At 38.2% G+C, this 16,886-nt stretch overlaps 2 protein-coding genes and 1 long non-coding RNA gene across 12 annotated transcripts in view; all 3 read right to left on the bottom strand.

Moving 5' to 3' along the window:
• KCTD5 (potassium channel tetramerization domain containing 5) overlaps positions 1-9,520 on the bottom strand; it is a 30,895-nt gene extending 21,375 nt beyond the window's left edge. For both annotated transcript variants that reach the window (XM_032703437.1, XM_032703439.1), the window contains exons 1-3: positions 9,138-9,520; positions 1,617-1,725; positions 441-532 (exon numbers count right to left, since the gene is read on the bottom strand). In XM_032703437.1, coding sequence (XP_032559328.1) covers positions 441-532; positions 1,617-1,725; positions 9,138-9,371 — 435 coding nt within the window. In that variant the 5' untranslated portion in view covers positions 9,372-9,520. The remainder of the gene's footprint in view (positions 1-440; positions 533-1,616; positions 1,726-9,137) is intronic.
• LOC116794640 lies at positions 2,151-9,079 on the bottom strand. Its single transcript, XR_004359835.1, has 2 exons — positions 8,894-9,079; positions 2,151-2,503 (listed from the first exon to the last, which is right to left on the bottom strand). It is a non-coding gene; the product is annotated as an uncharacterized LOC116794640 (long non-coding RNA).
• A 32-nt stretch (positions 9,521-9,552) lies between the features above and the next one.
• Positions 9,553-16,886, bottom strand: part of PDPK1 (3-phosphoinositide dependent protein kinase 1) — a 30,129-nt gene continuing 22,795 nt past the window's right edge. For 8 of the 9 annotated variants that reach the window (XM_032703432.1, XM_032703427.1, XM_032703426.1 and 5 more), the window contains exons 12-14: positions 16,363-16,420; positions 15,312-15,464; positions 9,553-14,728 (exon numbers count right to left, since the gene is read on the bottom strand). In XM_032703432.1, the coding sequence (XP_032559323.1) occupies positions 14,621-14,728; positions 15,312-15,464; positions 16,363-16,420 (319 nt within the window). In that variant the 3' untranslated portion in view covers positions 9,553-14,620. The other variant, XM_032703433.1, reaches the window with a different exon arrangement.

The following is a 16,886-nucleotide window of genomic DNA, read 5'->3' as shown; positions in this document are numbered from 1 at the left end:
CAGGAGCTAAATAGCACCTGTTTGCATGCTGCATAAACATACTGTATAAACAGCAGTTGTACCATAATTAGGCAACCTCGTCATATTCAGAGTACTTAAATGCAAATGAGAAAGGCATATTCTAAAAAAGCTGTTCTCTAAAATAACTACTTGCAGAAATGATATTATGACAAATTCTGCTGTTACCACACATTTTGGAACAATTATTTAGATGGTTTTCATGTTTTGAACAAGATTTGTGAACTTTGCAAGTAGACTGGCAGGAGCCAGAAATTAAGAATATTAATCTTTGTATACTAAGGGTTCCAGCTCATCCAGAGATGGAGGCAGCCATTCAGTATCTTACTGGGGAAATGAGCAGTTACATAAAAAACTAATGGAACCCACCCAGTGCTTGTCATAGAACAAATAATCAAAAGCACACTAGAAAACAGCCTCACCTGTGAGATTTTGCTGTCTCTTTCCCTTATTTTGTCCTTTACCAGTTTTATTAGTGATGTGATATTGTAGAATTCAGCCTCTTCCAGTACACCTAGTATGAAAACATTTTTTGGAAAGACAGTGTAACCAAAGATTCCAGAACAAAATCATTGTCAGTTCCTAAGATTATCCTCTCTACAGCTATAGAAAATTATTTATTTTGCCCATAAGATAATTTACCAACGTAATGATTCTTCCCTCCTTCACGCACAGCTAGTTCAATGTTTAGTTCATTCTAAAAAATTGTCCCGAAAAACCCTCAAAGAAAACAGATGCCATTTCACATACAGAATGAGGCAGGAAACAAAAAAAGGAGCACAGATACCATTCCACAGCAGACTGATAGACCACCATAGCTCAGGCCCTGCCTCTGGCTGGAATGCAAAAGAGAAATTCAAATAATCCTACTGAAAAGCTCTGCAGCTGCTAGCATGCAGGAAATTTTTCTTCCTGTCATTTGAGATCTTAGGTCCTGAAACAAAAGCTTGAAGTTACTGCTTCAAGTCTTACCTGTTCTCCACACGTAGTATGTGCTTAACAATGCACATGGAAATTATATTTCATACTATTTCTTGCTAATATTGTTAAATTGTATTTCTCTTTGAAAAATTTCTTCAATACCTTATCAATACAGTTTTAGTACTATATGTTTTAAAACAGTCCTCCATTAGGGTAAAATTGTTACAAACTGGGGACAGGGAGGAAGAAGCTGAGAGCAGAATTTAGTCTTCAAGAGCATATTCCACAGTTGTGAACATCCCAGAACTTCACTCTTACTTTTATTTACATCTTCTAAAGCTTGTTTCCCAGGCAGCATTCTTTTGCTTGAAGAGGACTAAATCCAAATATTTCACACAGTCATAAATGAAAGATACAAGACTATACAACAAAAGCCATCTCCCCTCCTGCTTGAATACTTACAGGGGTTGTGAAAATAGGAATCATACTCAAAACACTCAGCTAACAGCACATACTATAACTGCATGATGCCTATCAGCTTTGCTTGAAACAGATTGAAATGCTACACTGATTAAGATTTACCATCTAGCTCTAAATTAGTTTTGATGACTCAAAAGCAGTGAAAATAATAAGCAAGTGACAAGTAAACAAATAAAGGATATTTAGGAATGTCTTACCTTCCTCAGCTAGGTCCTTGTTAATAACCAGTTTCCCATGTCTCAGATAGTTCAGCACTGGCCCGAAGTATGTTGGGTCTCTGTCTATTAAATAGGCACCTGTTTCATCCTAGATTAGAAAAAACAAACAAACAAACAAAAACCAAACAAAACCCCAAACAAGAACAACAAAACACAAAACCCCAAACAAACAAGCCAAAAAAAACCACAATAATTTGAACATCCAAGTGAGAATTGCAAGCAAATATTCAGCATGGCATCTGAATAGCAAGCAGATATTCAGATGTAGCCACATCCATTAAAGCCAAATTTATTAAAGACATTAAAAGGAAGGAATTCAACAATGTAGTTGCAATTTTACGAGACTGATCACTCAAATTATGTAATACACAACTTCTCTTACCTGATTAATCACCCACAACTATTTATCAAAGATTATCAACATTGTTAGTATGAAAGATCTAAGTAGTAAGTGAAAAGTTAAGGCTAAAATTAACACTTAAAATGAGGATTTTTTTTTTTTTTTTTGGAAACCTGAACAAAGGCTACATTCTAGCAAGGATCAAATACCAGTTTTTCCTTTTTCTTTTTTTGTTAATTAAAGGCAAACAAATCCACTTCTTTTTAACCTCAACACTTTGTTCTAAAAACATTTAGTTTTGTCTTAGTTCCAACGTACAAAACCTCACAGGGTACTGAGAACTGCCACGTACCAAGCAAGAGTCATATGTGCATCTTCTAAAAAAACATACACTGAAGTTGCAGTTTCTACCTACCTCATGCAGACAGTGAAGGAATAGATCAAATTAACTAACACTCAGTTTATTGAACAGACTACAGCGTTTTGTGAAATGCAAAATACATCAAGAAATCCAGAGCTGATATTCCTGACAAAGAGATAAAGAGGCAAAATTGGTATCTCCTATGTTATTTAGAATCTATGTGTGAACCCCTGTGATCAATGCAGTACTGATATATTTCATGCTGGCCAGAGGTCTAAGGAAGATTCAAAAGACAGATGTCTAACAGATCTACTGCTTCTTTCTACTACCAAGTGGATCACTGACAGTATTAATCCTTTACGTCTGGGCACAATAAATATCTCACCGATACATATTGAAGATGTGGCAGCACCCCAAATACTTCTTTTACTTATTCTTAATATTCTAGTAGTTTACAAGAGATACTCAAAAAAGCATCATTACTAACAATCCTAGCTACATTTGAATCATTCTCCCTGGAAACCACATATGCTAGTGATACTTGCTGTTCCACATGAAAAAAAAAATTCTACTGACCCAATCCTTTGCATTTGAACATTAATGCTTATATATAAAGGTTTGCTTACCGAACTCAGATACCTGAAAACTCTTTCTACTTAAAAGGACCTAGAATTCCAAAACATGTTTAATTGGAAAAAAGATGGTGGATATATTTTCAGGTACACAGATTTAGTTTCTGAATAACTGCACTTGTCTAGCTGGGGCTGGTAGAATGTAGAAAGACCACAGCCTGAACTACAAAAGCCACAAACACCTTTCTATAATTGCAAGCTAAATGCTGTACACACTTAGACACACTGTCATTTTAGAAGAAGTGAAGGGGTGTTTAATTTTATATAAAATTAACTGTTCAAGAAAATGTTTAATACATTAAAACATGATGTCAGCTAACCTGCACTCAGATCAGACAATGCTTGATGAAGTCTAATCACAATTTCTTCTGATCTAAACTCAAGGTCTCACAGAAGCGAAGCTATGCGCCAAAACCAGCAGATAGACAAAGTGCATAAGATGGTATAGTTTTAATATGTCACATTTAAATACATTTACATTATCAAAACACTTCAAGAACGAACAATCTACAGATAAAACCCGAACAAATTAAATTAGCTGACAACTGTATGAATTATAAACTGAAATGTATTATTCAGTACAGGAACAGAAACCAGTGAAGTTGAAAAGTATAATCTAAAACAGATAAAAAGAAACACTATTTTAAAGAAGAAAAGCACAGTACTTGGTCATCAGTTGAACTGAATTAAGAAACATATGGGCCTACAAAACTGGAAGTCCTCCCAGTTAACAGAAATAAATCTCTAGAAATAATCTTGTTCAATAAGATTATTGTAATTCTTTACACTACAGTGTTTGTTCACATCACCTTATGAAGTAATACTGGTCACTAGCTCTACAGCACTACAGAGACAGAGAGGTCAGTCTGGGAAGCAAAGTAACTAAAAGCTCTAAATGAAATCTCAAGTAACAGTGGCTACTTCACTCTTTGCAAAAAAGGCTTCAACATTTATTTTCTTTCCTCTTTTTTTTTTTTTTTTTTTTAAAACGGGCTACAGTATCTGAAATTACCCTTCCCTAAGTAGACTTCCATACACTAAACAAGCTTTCAACATAACCACAAAGGGAAGAAGCTATGTCAGGCCTTCTCTTTAAACTTCCACCTTATGAGAGGTCACGTATGAATAAAACGCAGTTCCAGCAGGGTCATTGTTTACTCTGTGAAGCCTTTCAGGCAATAATATGTCTTGAAAAATAATAAAAAAGAAGGCGGCACACATAAGTCTTATAATTTATGATGCAACAGAAATTAGCAAATATCAATACTTATAAGCTCTGGCTAAATGCTAACAGTGTGCAGTACAAATTCTGTCAATAGCATTCACTTCAGCATGTAAATTCTCTGCAAAATTTGCCTATCCAAACATGTCTACAGATATAGAAAACATGCATTAATTAACATTATTCCAAAGAGGAAGATGTGTGTCTTGAACACTGATCTCACAGCTCAGGTTTGCTACAGACTAGCAGCAGGGAATCACCCTAAAAGGAAAACCAATCAGTAAAGAATATTGTAACCATATGCAAAAAATGCACAGGCAAAAAGGGCACAAAATTTACTTCCTTGGCATCTTCCTATAGCAAATGCCTTATCACTCCTCCTTTAGAGTGAGCTGCCCGAATATCCTTCAGTGTATGCTAAGCACTTCATGTTGAAAACACTAAGAAAAGCCGATTACACTAGATCTTTAAGGATATTTATGTAAACATAAATCCAATAAAATCTGACACAGAAGTGTAATTATCTGTTCTACCTAGAACACTCAAAATACAGGTCATAAGTCTATCAGAATATCATCAGGATTGTTTTCATCCACATGTACATGAAAGCACATTGTATTCTCTTCTCTAATTAGCATTTTGACATTTTCTAAAAGAAAGTTTTATTTTAAGATAAGAATATTAAATTGCAGTTAACACGTGGTCTAGCAGTTTAAATACATAGTTACAGTCTGCACAGACATAACTAGCTTTAAGCTGCTAGCTTAAATATTAATAGACTTTGGTGTCCCTGCTAAGCAATTTCCTCTGCTAACCAGTAAATTAGGCTTCTACAAGCTTCGAGCAAGTTTGAATCTTCACTGACACAACTAGTGTGGGTATTTTAAAGACATTTCCCGAACTTCAGGCAAATACCACAAATGTCAGACAAATCTATATTCTAATAAGATTTCAGTTTTCTCTGTTGTGTATATATACATACATATATAATGCAAACAGGTGATAATGTTTACCAGAACAGCAGCTGAAACTCATTTCCTCTCTATTCAGTAGTCACATCACCCCAGATTTTGACCCCAGAGGTGTTTCATGCAAATTTTGACACTCTTCACAAGAAAACACAAAGCAAAAGTGCTAATTAATCACACAAGCGTTTGTATCTTTACCCAGTTCTACTTTTGCATTACATCTCTAGCAAGTTTTTTCTTCCTTGTCCGTAAGACCTAGAACCTTTTCCACATGCACTTACAAGGACACCATTTAAAAGAAAGCATTGGTCAGGTACAGTGGACCTGCATTTGTTTATCAGCACTCTCCCACACCATGAAATTTTAGAGGAAGCCCTAATAACTTGCTCTTAAATTTTCAATCACCTAGTTCTGCAATACACAAGTATTTTCAAAGAATTTGAAATACATTGCCCAAAACTTTAAAATGATCGTGTATTCCTGTTGCAAACATTTCCACCTCAATTATAGAGACTGAGGTTCAAAGGAATCATAATGAACACTTACCCTGATCTTAGTTTAAAACACACATAGGATTCAATTTATTTACAGTGAAATTTAACCTTTAGAAAGAAGTGGTGAAACCTAACCTTTTAGTGCAAGCCATTCCAATAAATAATTACTGTCACTGTTAACATTATGTGCTTTCTAGCATGGACATCTATAGTTTGACACTTCAATAGGAGGATCTGACAATACCTTTGCTAGATTGAACAGGCTTCACTATTAGATTTCTAGTCTCCATTTATGTAATTCTGGACTGAGAAGTCACTCAAACTCCTTGCCAACAAAACAGTTTTGTTCTTTATAACCCTCTGCCAGATTATGTTCCATGTTGTGACTACTCACTACCCCACTGTGACGCTGAATTGTGGACACTAGAGTCTGGGTCGGGATTCCAGTAGGACTCATAAACGGTGGACCAAATACATACGCCTCCCCAGTCCCATTTAACAGTCTCCCCAAGAACTGCATTAAAACAGTATTTGAAATGTCATAAATTTATTTCCAGTTAATTATCTTCACTGAGACCAATACTTTTCCAGAATGGTTACACTCAGAATCCACAGCACCAAGCTCTTGGCTCAAAGTTGTGTGCTCTAACATGAATATTTTAAAAAAATTACATCATTTACATATGAGCAAGCACAAGTTCTGCTAAAGGCAACAATATGCACAGAAATATAGTAATATTTGGCACTAAATCTGGATTTAAAAATAATTGTCTCCCCTACCCTCTGTGCTTTTTAAATCTTGAGCTAGTTGCCCAGAACACATTTTTCACAAACTATGTGGCCTAAAAACTTTGAGTGTCAGCAGAGTGCCAGTACTTATCAAAACTACATCAGTAACACAACCCATCTAACTAGTTAGAAATGTCATGGACAAATATAGTTTATCTCAGTTATTTCTTAGAATAATGACTACAATTTAGATATTTCTTACTAATGACAGTTAAGGATGTGCTGCCAGGAAGATTTTGATTTTTCTAAAATATTCAGTGCTTGCTTGCTTTCTTCCTCGACAGATTCTACCTCAGTACAAATTCATCTAACTTTAGAAAGGCATTAAAAATCAAGCATGAATACTGTTGCCAAAGCCTTATTAAGAAAGCCTGACAATCTCCTCACTTAGGGGAAAATTAAAAGACCGATAGACCAGTTTGAAAAAGAAAAACTGGTATATAGCTAAAGTAGGAAGGTGTTGAAATAGGAAAATATCTGGAAATAATGCAGTAAAAATATTAAATTAAACAATGATGAAAAGGTGAGCAAGGCTCTGCTTGTCTATTTTTATGAATTCAATTCTATACCAAGATTTAAATATTCCAGAAAACAAATCCTATTGTTAAGAGTAAGTATGACTACTACCATTCGTTTGCTGAAATGATTCCCAAGAAGTCTTAAATACAAAGTTGTGCGTGACACTGTGACACACACTAAATTCAGAGAACCTGTGTCAGCATCTTATTCCATTAAACACTAGTTTTGCCTCAGGGAGTGCCAAGGTTAATTTTCTCTCTGTTGCAATTGGAAACATATCTGACACTAAGAGACAGGCTGCTCCACCCTACTCAACATTAGCACCTGAAGGTAACTTGAAAGAAAACGTGGTCCCTTTCTTTAAGCCTTTCAGTTCTTTTTAGTAGCAACCATTAAGGAAATCACAGAATCACAGAATATCTTGAGCTGGATCAATGATCCTTGTGAGTCCCTTCCAACTCCTGGCCCCACCCACGACACCCCAATAATCCCACCTTGTCCGTGAGAGCTTTGTCAGCCTTAGGGACATGACCGCTACCCTGGAGAGCCAGTTTAGTGCCCAACCACCCTCTGGGAAAAGAACCTTTTCCTGATATCCAACCTAATCCCCCCTAACACAGCTCGAGCCATTCCCTCGGGTCCTGTCACTGGTCACAGAGAGCAAAGATCAGTGCTGCCCCTTGTAAGGAAGCTGCAGACTGCTATGGGGTCCTCCCTAGGTCTCCTCCAACTGAACAAGCCAAGTGACCTGAGCAGCTTCTTTTATGGCTTCCCCATAAGACCCTTCACCATCTTTATGTCCCTCCTCTGGATGCCCTCTGAGAGCTTTAGATTTTTCTGATATTGTGGTGCCCCAACTGTGCCCAGGACCTGAGGTGACACCGCCCCAGTGCAGAGCAGAGCGGGACAATCCCGTCCCTTGCCTGGCCGTTGGTGCTGTGCCTGATGCCCCCTAGGACATGGCTGGCCTTCCAATCTGCCAGGGCATATGGCAGTGCCTTATCTTTTATTTAAGAAAACCTTAAACCTTTACTCTCCCAAGTAAAGACAATTTCTGACCTATCAGCAAGTCATCTACATTTTTACATTTGCTTTTATAGGTTAGTTTAAGCTCTCCAGAAACACTCAAGCCAAATCAAAGGCAACAACAAAAAAACCCACTCCCACACCACTACATTTGAAGTTGGGGTTTTTTCTCTAAATCTGGAATACTAGGTCCTGTTCCCTACCTTCTTAAGTGTTGAAATATCCTTCCTGGAAGTTATACCTGAGAAAATAATGAAATCTACTACAAGTCTCACTGAAAAAAAAAAAAGTCATATATATTTAAAAAACTAAAATTTTAAAAATTCATATATTAAAAGCAACTCTTTATTTTAAATCTGTTGGTTATATATTCATTATATATATATATATATATATAAGCTGTTCCTTTCTTTTCCCTAAGTGTACTGTACTGGAAAAACCTTTTTGTTCATGCTGCTCCAAAACTGCTTCCAGAGCCAGCACTATATACAAATACTTTTAATCTGTTACTGCATACCACACCATAGATAATAACTCTTCTTTCCCTAATAAAAATAAGTCAGAATGAATACTGAAATATTCAGTATCACCCACCATTTGCAATCTATGCAGAATACGTAACGTTTTTCTCAAAGAACTGCTGAAAGACAGAATGCCATGCCCAAGTGAGAAGTTATTATCAAAAGTACTTTGATTAGGTTCTTGAAATTGAACAAGTGAGTGATGACAGTGCAAAAATAACAAAATGTTAGTGGACGTAAATATTCCACTAAAATGCTAAAACTAAACCCCGTCAGACAACATAAAAAGTCACACAAATGTATGAACGATCCTGTGCTCTCTGTTGTATTTATGAGCAGTTGCGTTATTCACGAACCCAATGGTTTCGCACGGCATCAGCCCACCTTACACCTCAGCTCCCCTGAAGCTCACGGACTCGTTAAACAGCACCCCTCAGAAACTGCCCTCGCGGCGGCAGAGCCGCTCCCACCGCCCCTGACGGCAGCGCCGGGCCCAGCGCTCCGTCCGCACCGGCGGCCGCCCGACAGGACACACCGCGGGGACAGGGGAGCGGGCCCGGGGCGGGGACAGGGGAGCGGGCCCGGGGCGAGGACATGCGAGTGGGCCCGCAGCGGGGCCCGCGCTCACCTTGTCCGAGTCCAGGTCGGGATCGGCCTGGCAGAGGCGGAACAGGAAGGACTTGGGGTCCCTGCAGAGCGTCTGCCGAGTGGTCAGGAAGCAGGTGCCCCCCACGTTCAGCCGCACCCACTTGCCGGGCCCCGCGCCGGGCGGCGGCGCGGAGCTGCAGCGGCGGCAGGGCCCGCCCGCGCCGAGGCCGCCGGCCACGGGCACCGCGAACTCGCAGTGGTTCTCCGCCGCCATCCTCGCCGCCGCCGGAAGGGGCCGCCCCGCCGGCCCAGCCCCGGGCGCGCCGCCCCCCGGAAGCGCCCGCTGGAGCCGCTCCCTGCCCCCTCTCTCCGGGGAGAGGCCCCGGCCCGGCCCCCGAGCCCCGAGCCCACCCCTGTCCCCACACCCCGACCCACCGGAAGGAAGAGGCGGAGGCTGCGCAGGACCTACATGCCTTTATTACAGACTACCAAGCATAAGTGAAATCCGTCATCCAGTCACTAACTACACATCTACAGCACAGAGATCTGTCGAGAGGAGAATAAACAGTCATTAAATTATGAGATATGATTAAATCATCGACCGATAGAAAATTTATATAATAAAGCCAGAAAAAAGGTGTAAAATATAGTTTACAATAATTATTCACATTCAAGGCTGTACATCAATACATACAACACCATGGCCCCGAACATGAATTCAATCCAAATAATTCATATATTAGAATTTAAATAACACAGACTGAACTAGAGGCCAACAAGAGCCAGCAAATAACCTTATAAGAATAAAAATACAAAAGTGTGTATCTTATATCACTGCATTATTTGCTTCTGTTTTCACAAGTTCTTGGAAGAGGGGAGATTGTTTTGTTGTTTGTTGAGAGGGGCTGAGGGTTTTTTTGTGGTTTGTTTGGTTTTTTTTAATCCATACATCACAGTTACAGCTACAAACCAGGTAGAGCATATTACACATGTAACTTAACCTGAAAACAGCTAGCATACATCTATCAAAACTGAGTACGGTTCCTAGTTCCAATTTTTTCTCTTTTGTCAGATACAGTAACTTTAAATTCTGTCACAATTTTGAACTTTTGCCACATCCAATCAGAGTTAGTACATGGCCATAGGAATCTTTGTCAAATAGCAACCATCTACATGCAGTGCCCTGCTGACAGACAGACTTCATTCTCAGGACCAGTGACAGGACTCAAGGAAATGTCATGAAGCTGAGTCAGGGGAGGTTTAGGCTGGGTTATCAGGAGAAGGTTCTTCCCCCAGAGGGTGGTCGGGCACTGCCCAGGCTCCCCAGGGCAGTGGGCACGGCCCCAAGGCCGTCAGAGCTCAAGGAGCGTTGGGACAACGCTCTCAGGGACAGGGTGGGACTGCTGGGGTGTCCTGGGCAGGGCCAGGGGTTGGATCGATGATTCTTCTGAATCCCTTCCAACTTAGGATATTATGCTTAAGAACCTCTCCAACTGTTTATTGTATAAAAGTCATATTTCTTCTACAAAAGACAAAACATTCTTAAATGATCAGTCTTAAAAGAAAACATGCTGTTTTGGGTCACAGAACTACTTGTTTGTAAGCTCACTTGATCAACTGATGGACAATCTGCATCATGAAGCTTTGCAGGAGCATTTCCATTTCATTAATAAAATATTTGCATAAAGTATACCAGGCATCCAGCAAAATTTCAGATATAAATACCACACCTATTTGTGTAATTTACTAGTAGGAAATGATCAGAATCCACAGGCCACATCTTTAGGTAACTATTAATAGACAAGTTCTCTAGTCAGTAAGATGTTGAAATCAAATGTTTTGTCCACAGGCCAAATGAAGTAATTTTCTTGACTTCACTAAATCATTCAAAAGAAAATGTACATGTGGGAAATTCTCATGATTCTTCAAGGTTCCCAGCACAAAATGTAATGATATCAAGCACATTAAATTAAGAATCTTGAACTATGAAAACTGATTAGAATCATCACATCTTTGTTTCAATCAACAGTTATTTCCAGGACTATATATAGCAGATACTTCACAACTAAAAGATGTCAGAAAGAGAAAAGTGGAGCACAGTACAGATACTTTGATGTTTTCAGCATCTAAGTGCTTAGCAAATGGAATCATAATAGGTCATATCAGTCTGCTCACACTGCCTCAACATCACATCTGAAGCAAGTCTTCCATTAATGTAAAGCCTTTACAAAACTGGACTTTTAAGGCCAATGGTAATAAACTAGTTTCTCCAGTTTATCGAAGTAGTTTTAAACTTCCTGTGACTGGGCTGGATGCTGAATAAAACAGTGTTATTCAAAAGTCCTTTCTAGTAGTAATAGATGTATGACTTATGTGAAGTAGTACTTCATCCTTTCTTAAGCTCCACAACACAGAAAACTGATGCAATAGACACCTTTCTGAAATTCAAATCCCCAGCGATTAAAAATTACAAATTCTTCATAAATGATTGGCAATTGTTCAAATTGCAAAAGATGGAATGAATCAATAGATTGGGTTTTCTGTAGGTTTGCAGTCAGGAAGAGTCTTAAGAAGAGTCTTCTAGTGATTAACAACTTTTTTTTTATGCTTTGAAAACCTTGAATTAAAAGCAGAAAAATCACCTGGCTTATCTGCAGCTCTGAAGAACCTCCCATGTACATTTCATTCCATGAACTTCCATGAACCATAGGAGTGATCCTCAGGACAAAGATTTGAACCTACCCCAGGTATAAGCATTTAAAATGGGAGCCAGCCCGTCATAGTGTGCAGCACCTGTCAATACACATTTAAGTGGACAAACTGGTAAAACATACCTGAACCCACAATTGCTTTGTGTTGCCTCACTGTTCTGCCACCTTTCAAAACCAGAGATTTCACTTACAGTACAAGAAATACAAAGACCTCTCCCAGAAAAATTCTAGATCCTTCTCAAAAAACCAACAGCTAAGTAAGACTGGATTAGGAACACTGAAGCTCTAAGTGGAGGGATGCCTGTATGAGATGCTCACAGTTTTCTAACGACAGCACTGTCAATTAAAAAAAGGAATTCTAGAATGCAGACATCAGCCTTCTTGACAGCTTCCTGCTACCAAGATCTGGCTGGTTGAAAGCTTTTGATGGGCAGGACAGAAATCTACTGAGAGAGGATTTTCAAGGTGTGAAAAAGCATAGTAATTGCTTTGTTATGGCAAAACGACTAAAAGTCTAAATATTACAGAAAACATGGTTAAGCACAGTTAGATTTCCACCTAGTGAACAAACCAATGGAGATCATTTTGCCAGACTTTTGTGTGAGACCAAGGTTTGTCACACTGCACAGCAGTGGCACCGTGAATCTCCATTACTGCCAAACTCTCCTGTATAAAGTTGGGAATACATCTCTATACCAGAGCCTAAATCCAAAAGAGTTGCCTCCAGTGGACACAACATATGGCTGGAATTTGACAGCCAGAGAACAAATGGATAGCACTGCAACAAACTTAAAATACCTGTCATCTTGGTTAGAATGGCAAATATAGCTTAATACAGACACAGATCAGAGCTGCATTGTGCTATTCAAATTTGAGTGACAGGGAGTGTACTTCGTATGTGATGAAATTGCTCATGATGCAAAGGGAATGCTGTTCTCTCTTCCTCATCTCGGCCATTTACAGGACACCTTCACTCCCTTAACACCAGGCACTGTAAGCCAGGGATTTACTTCTCTCAGGTCTGCAGACATGGTGGGATACAGAAAACTACCTCCAAAAGAAAAGGCAACTGCACTGTCTCTTTTAAAGAGTGAAAGATACTGGAAAAGCTGAACTGCCATCAAGTTCAACCACATAACACAATTTTTAAGAGATCAATAATAAATCTCCTTCACCCTGTACGAGAAAATATTCAACGTGCATGTGTTTTCAGAGAAATCCCGATAAGCCACTGCTTTTAAAATACTGCTTCTAGAACAGTACCCCATGAGATTTTTCAACATTGTAGTGAAACCTTTCTTTGGTGGAAGGAAAAGCATATCATAGTATGACAACTCAAAATTCAAAGAGATGGTATGCGTGGAAAATGAATAAATAGGTGTGATGTTTATACTGCTTTTTAAACAAAGGAGGAATGCCTTTGTCCAGACCTTGGTCATTCCTCTCTGCAAGGTTCAGGAACACAGCCATGTTGAAAATACCATTAAGGGAGTTGGTTTTAGCACACAAAGTTGTGTCTTTGCAACACTGTGAGAAATGTTTGACCACAAAAAAGCCTTAATTTAAAGAGGATAAAGGAGATCGATATGAAAAATATTTTCATTTTATAGATATGCTTTAAGTACCATATATTTTCCCCTTTGTACGAATATTTTCTTTTGATTTTCTAACCAGATTACTTTATTATCTAATATTTCAATTGCTTACATTTTTTTCTAGAGTTCCTGAATATTTGGCCAAGGACCAAAAATAGGATTATTTGACAACTCATTATACAATGAGACAAAAAAAGTCAAGTAATCAATTGTACAAAGCTTTCACACTTCCTTCTCTACCCAAGTAAATAGGTTGGCCCCACTAAAACACACAAAACATGCACACCCTGGAAAGAAAGCTTCTAACTCTCATCTGCTGAAAAGGTGAAAAACTATTTACTACTTCAACAGTAACCTTTTCCCCCCATACTAACTAGCTTCTCTTTTAGTTAGCATTAGTTAAAAGCATGCTGGTAAGTTTATCGTCCCTTGATTAAACACACATGATTCATATTAAAATTTAAACTGAATGTTTAAAAATCTTATATGCTTCAGAAGCCAACATTTCAATTTTAGGAAACTTTCAGTGCCACGTTCAGCATTTTACTCTCTCAAAACCTTTCTCATTGGAGCCTGTCTGCCAGACACATACATCTGATTCATTCACGTAATTACTAAAGTACCACGTAAATCCTGCAACCAGAACTATATTAGGAATTACACAAGGGTGCAACTGACCTGGCTATAAATGCCATATACCGATAAGCTGGGGGACTGTGAGGAAAGGAAGAGAAAACAAAGAGGTGGTGCTTAGGAGAGGCATATAAAAGCTCCCTGATGAAATACAGTTTAATGATAATCTGAGAGTCACAGAAAACTCCAGCCCCATGAAATGCAAGGCTGGTACATGATTCGGCATGTGTGCGTGTGGATTGGTTTTAACTCATCTTAAGTGAAGCTGGTAATGCAAGGTCTATCCACTAGTCTGCAGCAGAAACTGAGCTGAAGTGCACAAAAGCAAGATCTTCACTGCAATGATATGCATGTGGAAGCCTCAAAATAAGCACAAAGAGCGAGCAAAGCAACCCTGAATTCCATTAGGTTTTTGCTTTTCTTCCTTTTTTTTCTTTCTTAAAAAAAAAAAAAAAAAAGAGAACATTTCGAACATATGCTTCCCCTTGAGATGGTAATAGGTGGGTTGAAAAGATTCCTCTGATCGGCTGCACACGGAGTTCTAGCAGCAAGTAGGGAAACTGGGACATTTTCGATGAGCTTTACTATTTTGCAGCATTCTGGTGGTATCTGTTCCGCCAAACTTCATGTATCTTTTTGCACCATTTATGAGCATTCCCACTTGGGTCCATCAGGTAATATGTCCTGTTTGGCTATAAGTGAACAACATTTTAATGATTACTCCAAACACAGTTTAAGCAAAAAGACATAATTATTCTGCACCTACCAATAAAATAATTATTCAGAATTAGTTCATAAAATTTCTAAAAGTTAAACTGAATTACAGCTACATAATATTATATATTACTGAATAACCATACATTGTTAAGCAGTAAATATATTATTGGTATACTTCTCATAATTTACTACATACAAAGAGGGCTAAATTTTCAAAGTCCTTCTTAAGACCTTCCTTCAAATCCCCACATCCACATATAGTTTATTTAAACAACAATAAAAATACAGTTGTATTTTTGTGATAAATGTGTATGCCAGGGTGGGGTTTTGCGTGGGGTTTCTTTTATTATTATTTGATTTTGTAGGGGGGAATTGGTTTTGTGCTTTTTTTTGGTTGGTTGGTTTTGTTCAGGTTTTTGTTTTGTTTTAAATTAAGACTATCAACCCTTGTATTTAAGTAATTATATTTTCTCCAGAGAAATCTATTTGATAACAACTTAAATTAGCAGCCCAAGGACCTTAGTACATTTTACAAAGAAATCCAAGAAAGAAACTTACCGTATGAACAAAAAATGTCTTAAAGTTCTTGGCTTCTGGCCGCAACTCTAATGACCATGGAATTTCTCCTTTTAGAACTTTGTTGACAGGATCCACATAATACAAGTGGGGCCCTTCTGTGAGCAGCAATTGGCGCCGACGTGCAAACAACCCCTAGTGAGAAAAGTAGAAGCAGCAATGCAAAAAAAGGCACAGAATAAAAATGTAAATGTGCAGATCTATGAATTGAACAGAGGTAAAATAAAACCAGCTCAGTGATAGGGGAGTATGTTTGGATTTGGGGGACTTCAATTTTCCATTTACTTTATCTGTTTGACCTCACTCCTTTTTTAAGGGGTTGCAGTGCATTCCTACTATGTGGCAAAACACAAGTACTATTTCAGGAAAACATCTTCAAATTCTAGCAAAACATAAAACACCTAGCTGTACATAGTGAAGCAAAATCTATTTGTCAAAGATTCCAGCACAGAAATCAACAGTTGTGATTTTGTAGAAAAGACAGGAACAAGCAGGTACTAACTTAGATGAAAGATAACCTTCTTTCCTGGAAAGTTTTTGCAGACTATCCTTGCTCAGCTGTACAATATTAAAGTTAATACTTAAAGCTGCTCTAATGCCACCTCTGCCCCTCTCAGAATAAAGGCACTAAGTCAGATCCAGGAAAAACACCACAGTTAAGAACAACATGAGCTTGTATTTCATTTTTCAGTATTTGTGGCTCAAACCACATTCAGACACACATCAAGACAAAGTGTTTAGTGGGCTACATCAGATTGGGAAGAGAAGAGGGAGCAAAAACTCATTTACTACAATCTCAAAATGAAAGTATCAATAGCAGCTTTACTTTTAGCTTTTCCAAGAAATCAAAAGCACATCACAAAATTAAGAAAAAACAATCTTCTCACAAGAAAACACAGAATTTTTAAAAATATTTGCCACTTATTTATAAGTTCAACAAGTAAGCTTTAAAACAGGTTCCTTATCTATGCTGCAACTGTGCAAAAATGTGACAGCTGAATCTTGTTACAGGAAATTTAAAAAAACCCCTTACCTTTCTTTTGTCCACTGGACCCATTTTCAGGATTAAGTTATTTTCTACAAACTGATGCCTTAAAAAAAGAAAAATAACTATTACTCCAGAAGTAATTCTTTCATAGAAACAGTTATTATTAATATCAAGCAGTTTTCCATTTCACTCCCTAGCGTCTCCTTTTCCACCAAAGAGTCCTGAGCAACTTTACTAGATGAGTTTTGTACTCTTCCTCATTCCAGGCCAAGGAGTTTTTCCTAATTCCTGACAGGGGTAGAAAAAAAAATTAAAAAAAAATCACAATCACACATGAGAAACTTCTCTAAAGCATGCAAAGAAATGCTATCAGTTACATAGTCTGGAGATATTTTGGTTGGATATCAACAGAATATTACACACATAAAAACCCAACAACTTATAGCATCAGTAAGAAAGGAGGAACCTTTTCTAGTTCTAGGACTTCAGAACAAAGACTCCTCAGCACTGGATAATGTCATTCTGCCTAGCTTAGAAACACACTCCATACCATCTTCTAGATTTGGTAC

This window comes from Chiroxiphia lanceolata, chromosome 16 (genome assembly GCF_009829145.1).
Source record: "Chiroxiphia lanceolata isolate bChiLan1 chromosome 16, bChiLan1.pri, whole genome shotgun sequence".
Classification (NCBI taxonomy): Eukaryota; Metazoa; Chordata; class Aves; order Passeriformes; family Pipridae; genus Chiroxiphia; species Chiroxiphia lanceolata.
The sequence above is the reverse complement of the archived record's forward strand: the minus strand, read 5'-3'. Positions and strand labels throughout refer to the sequence as shown.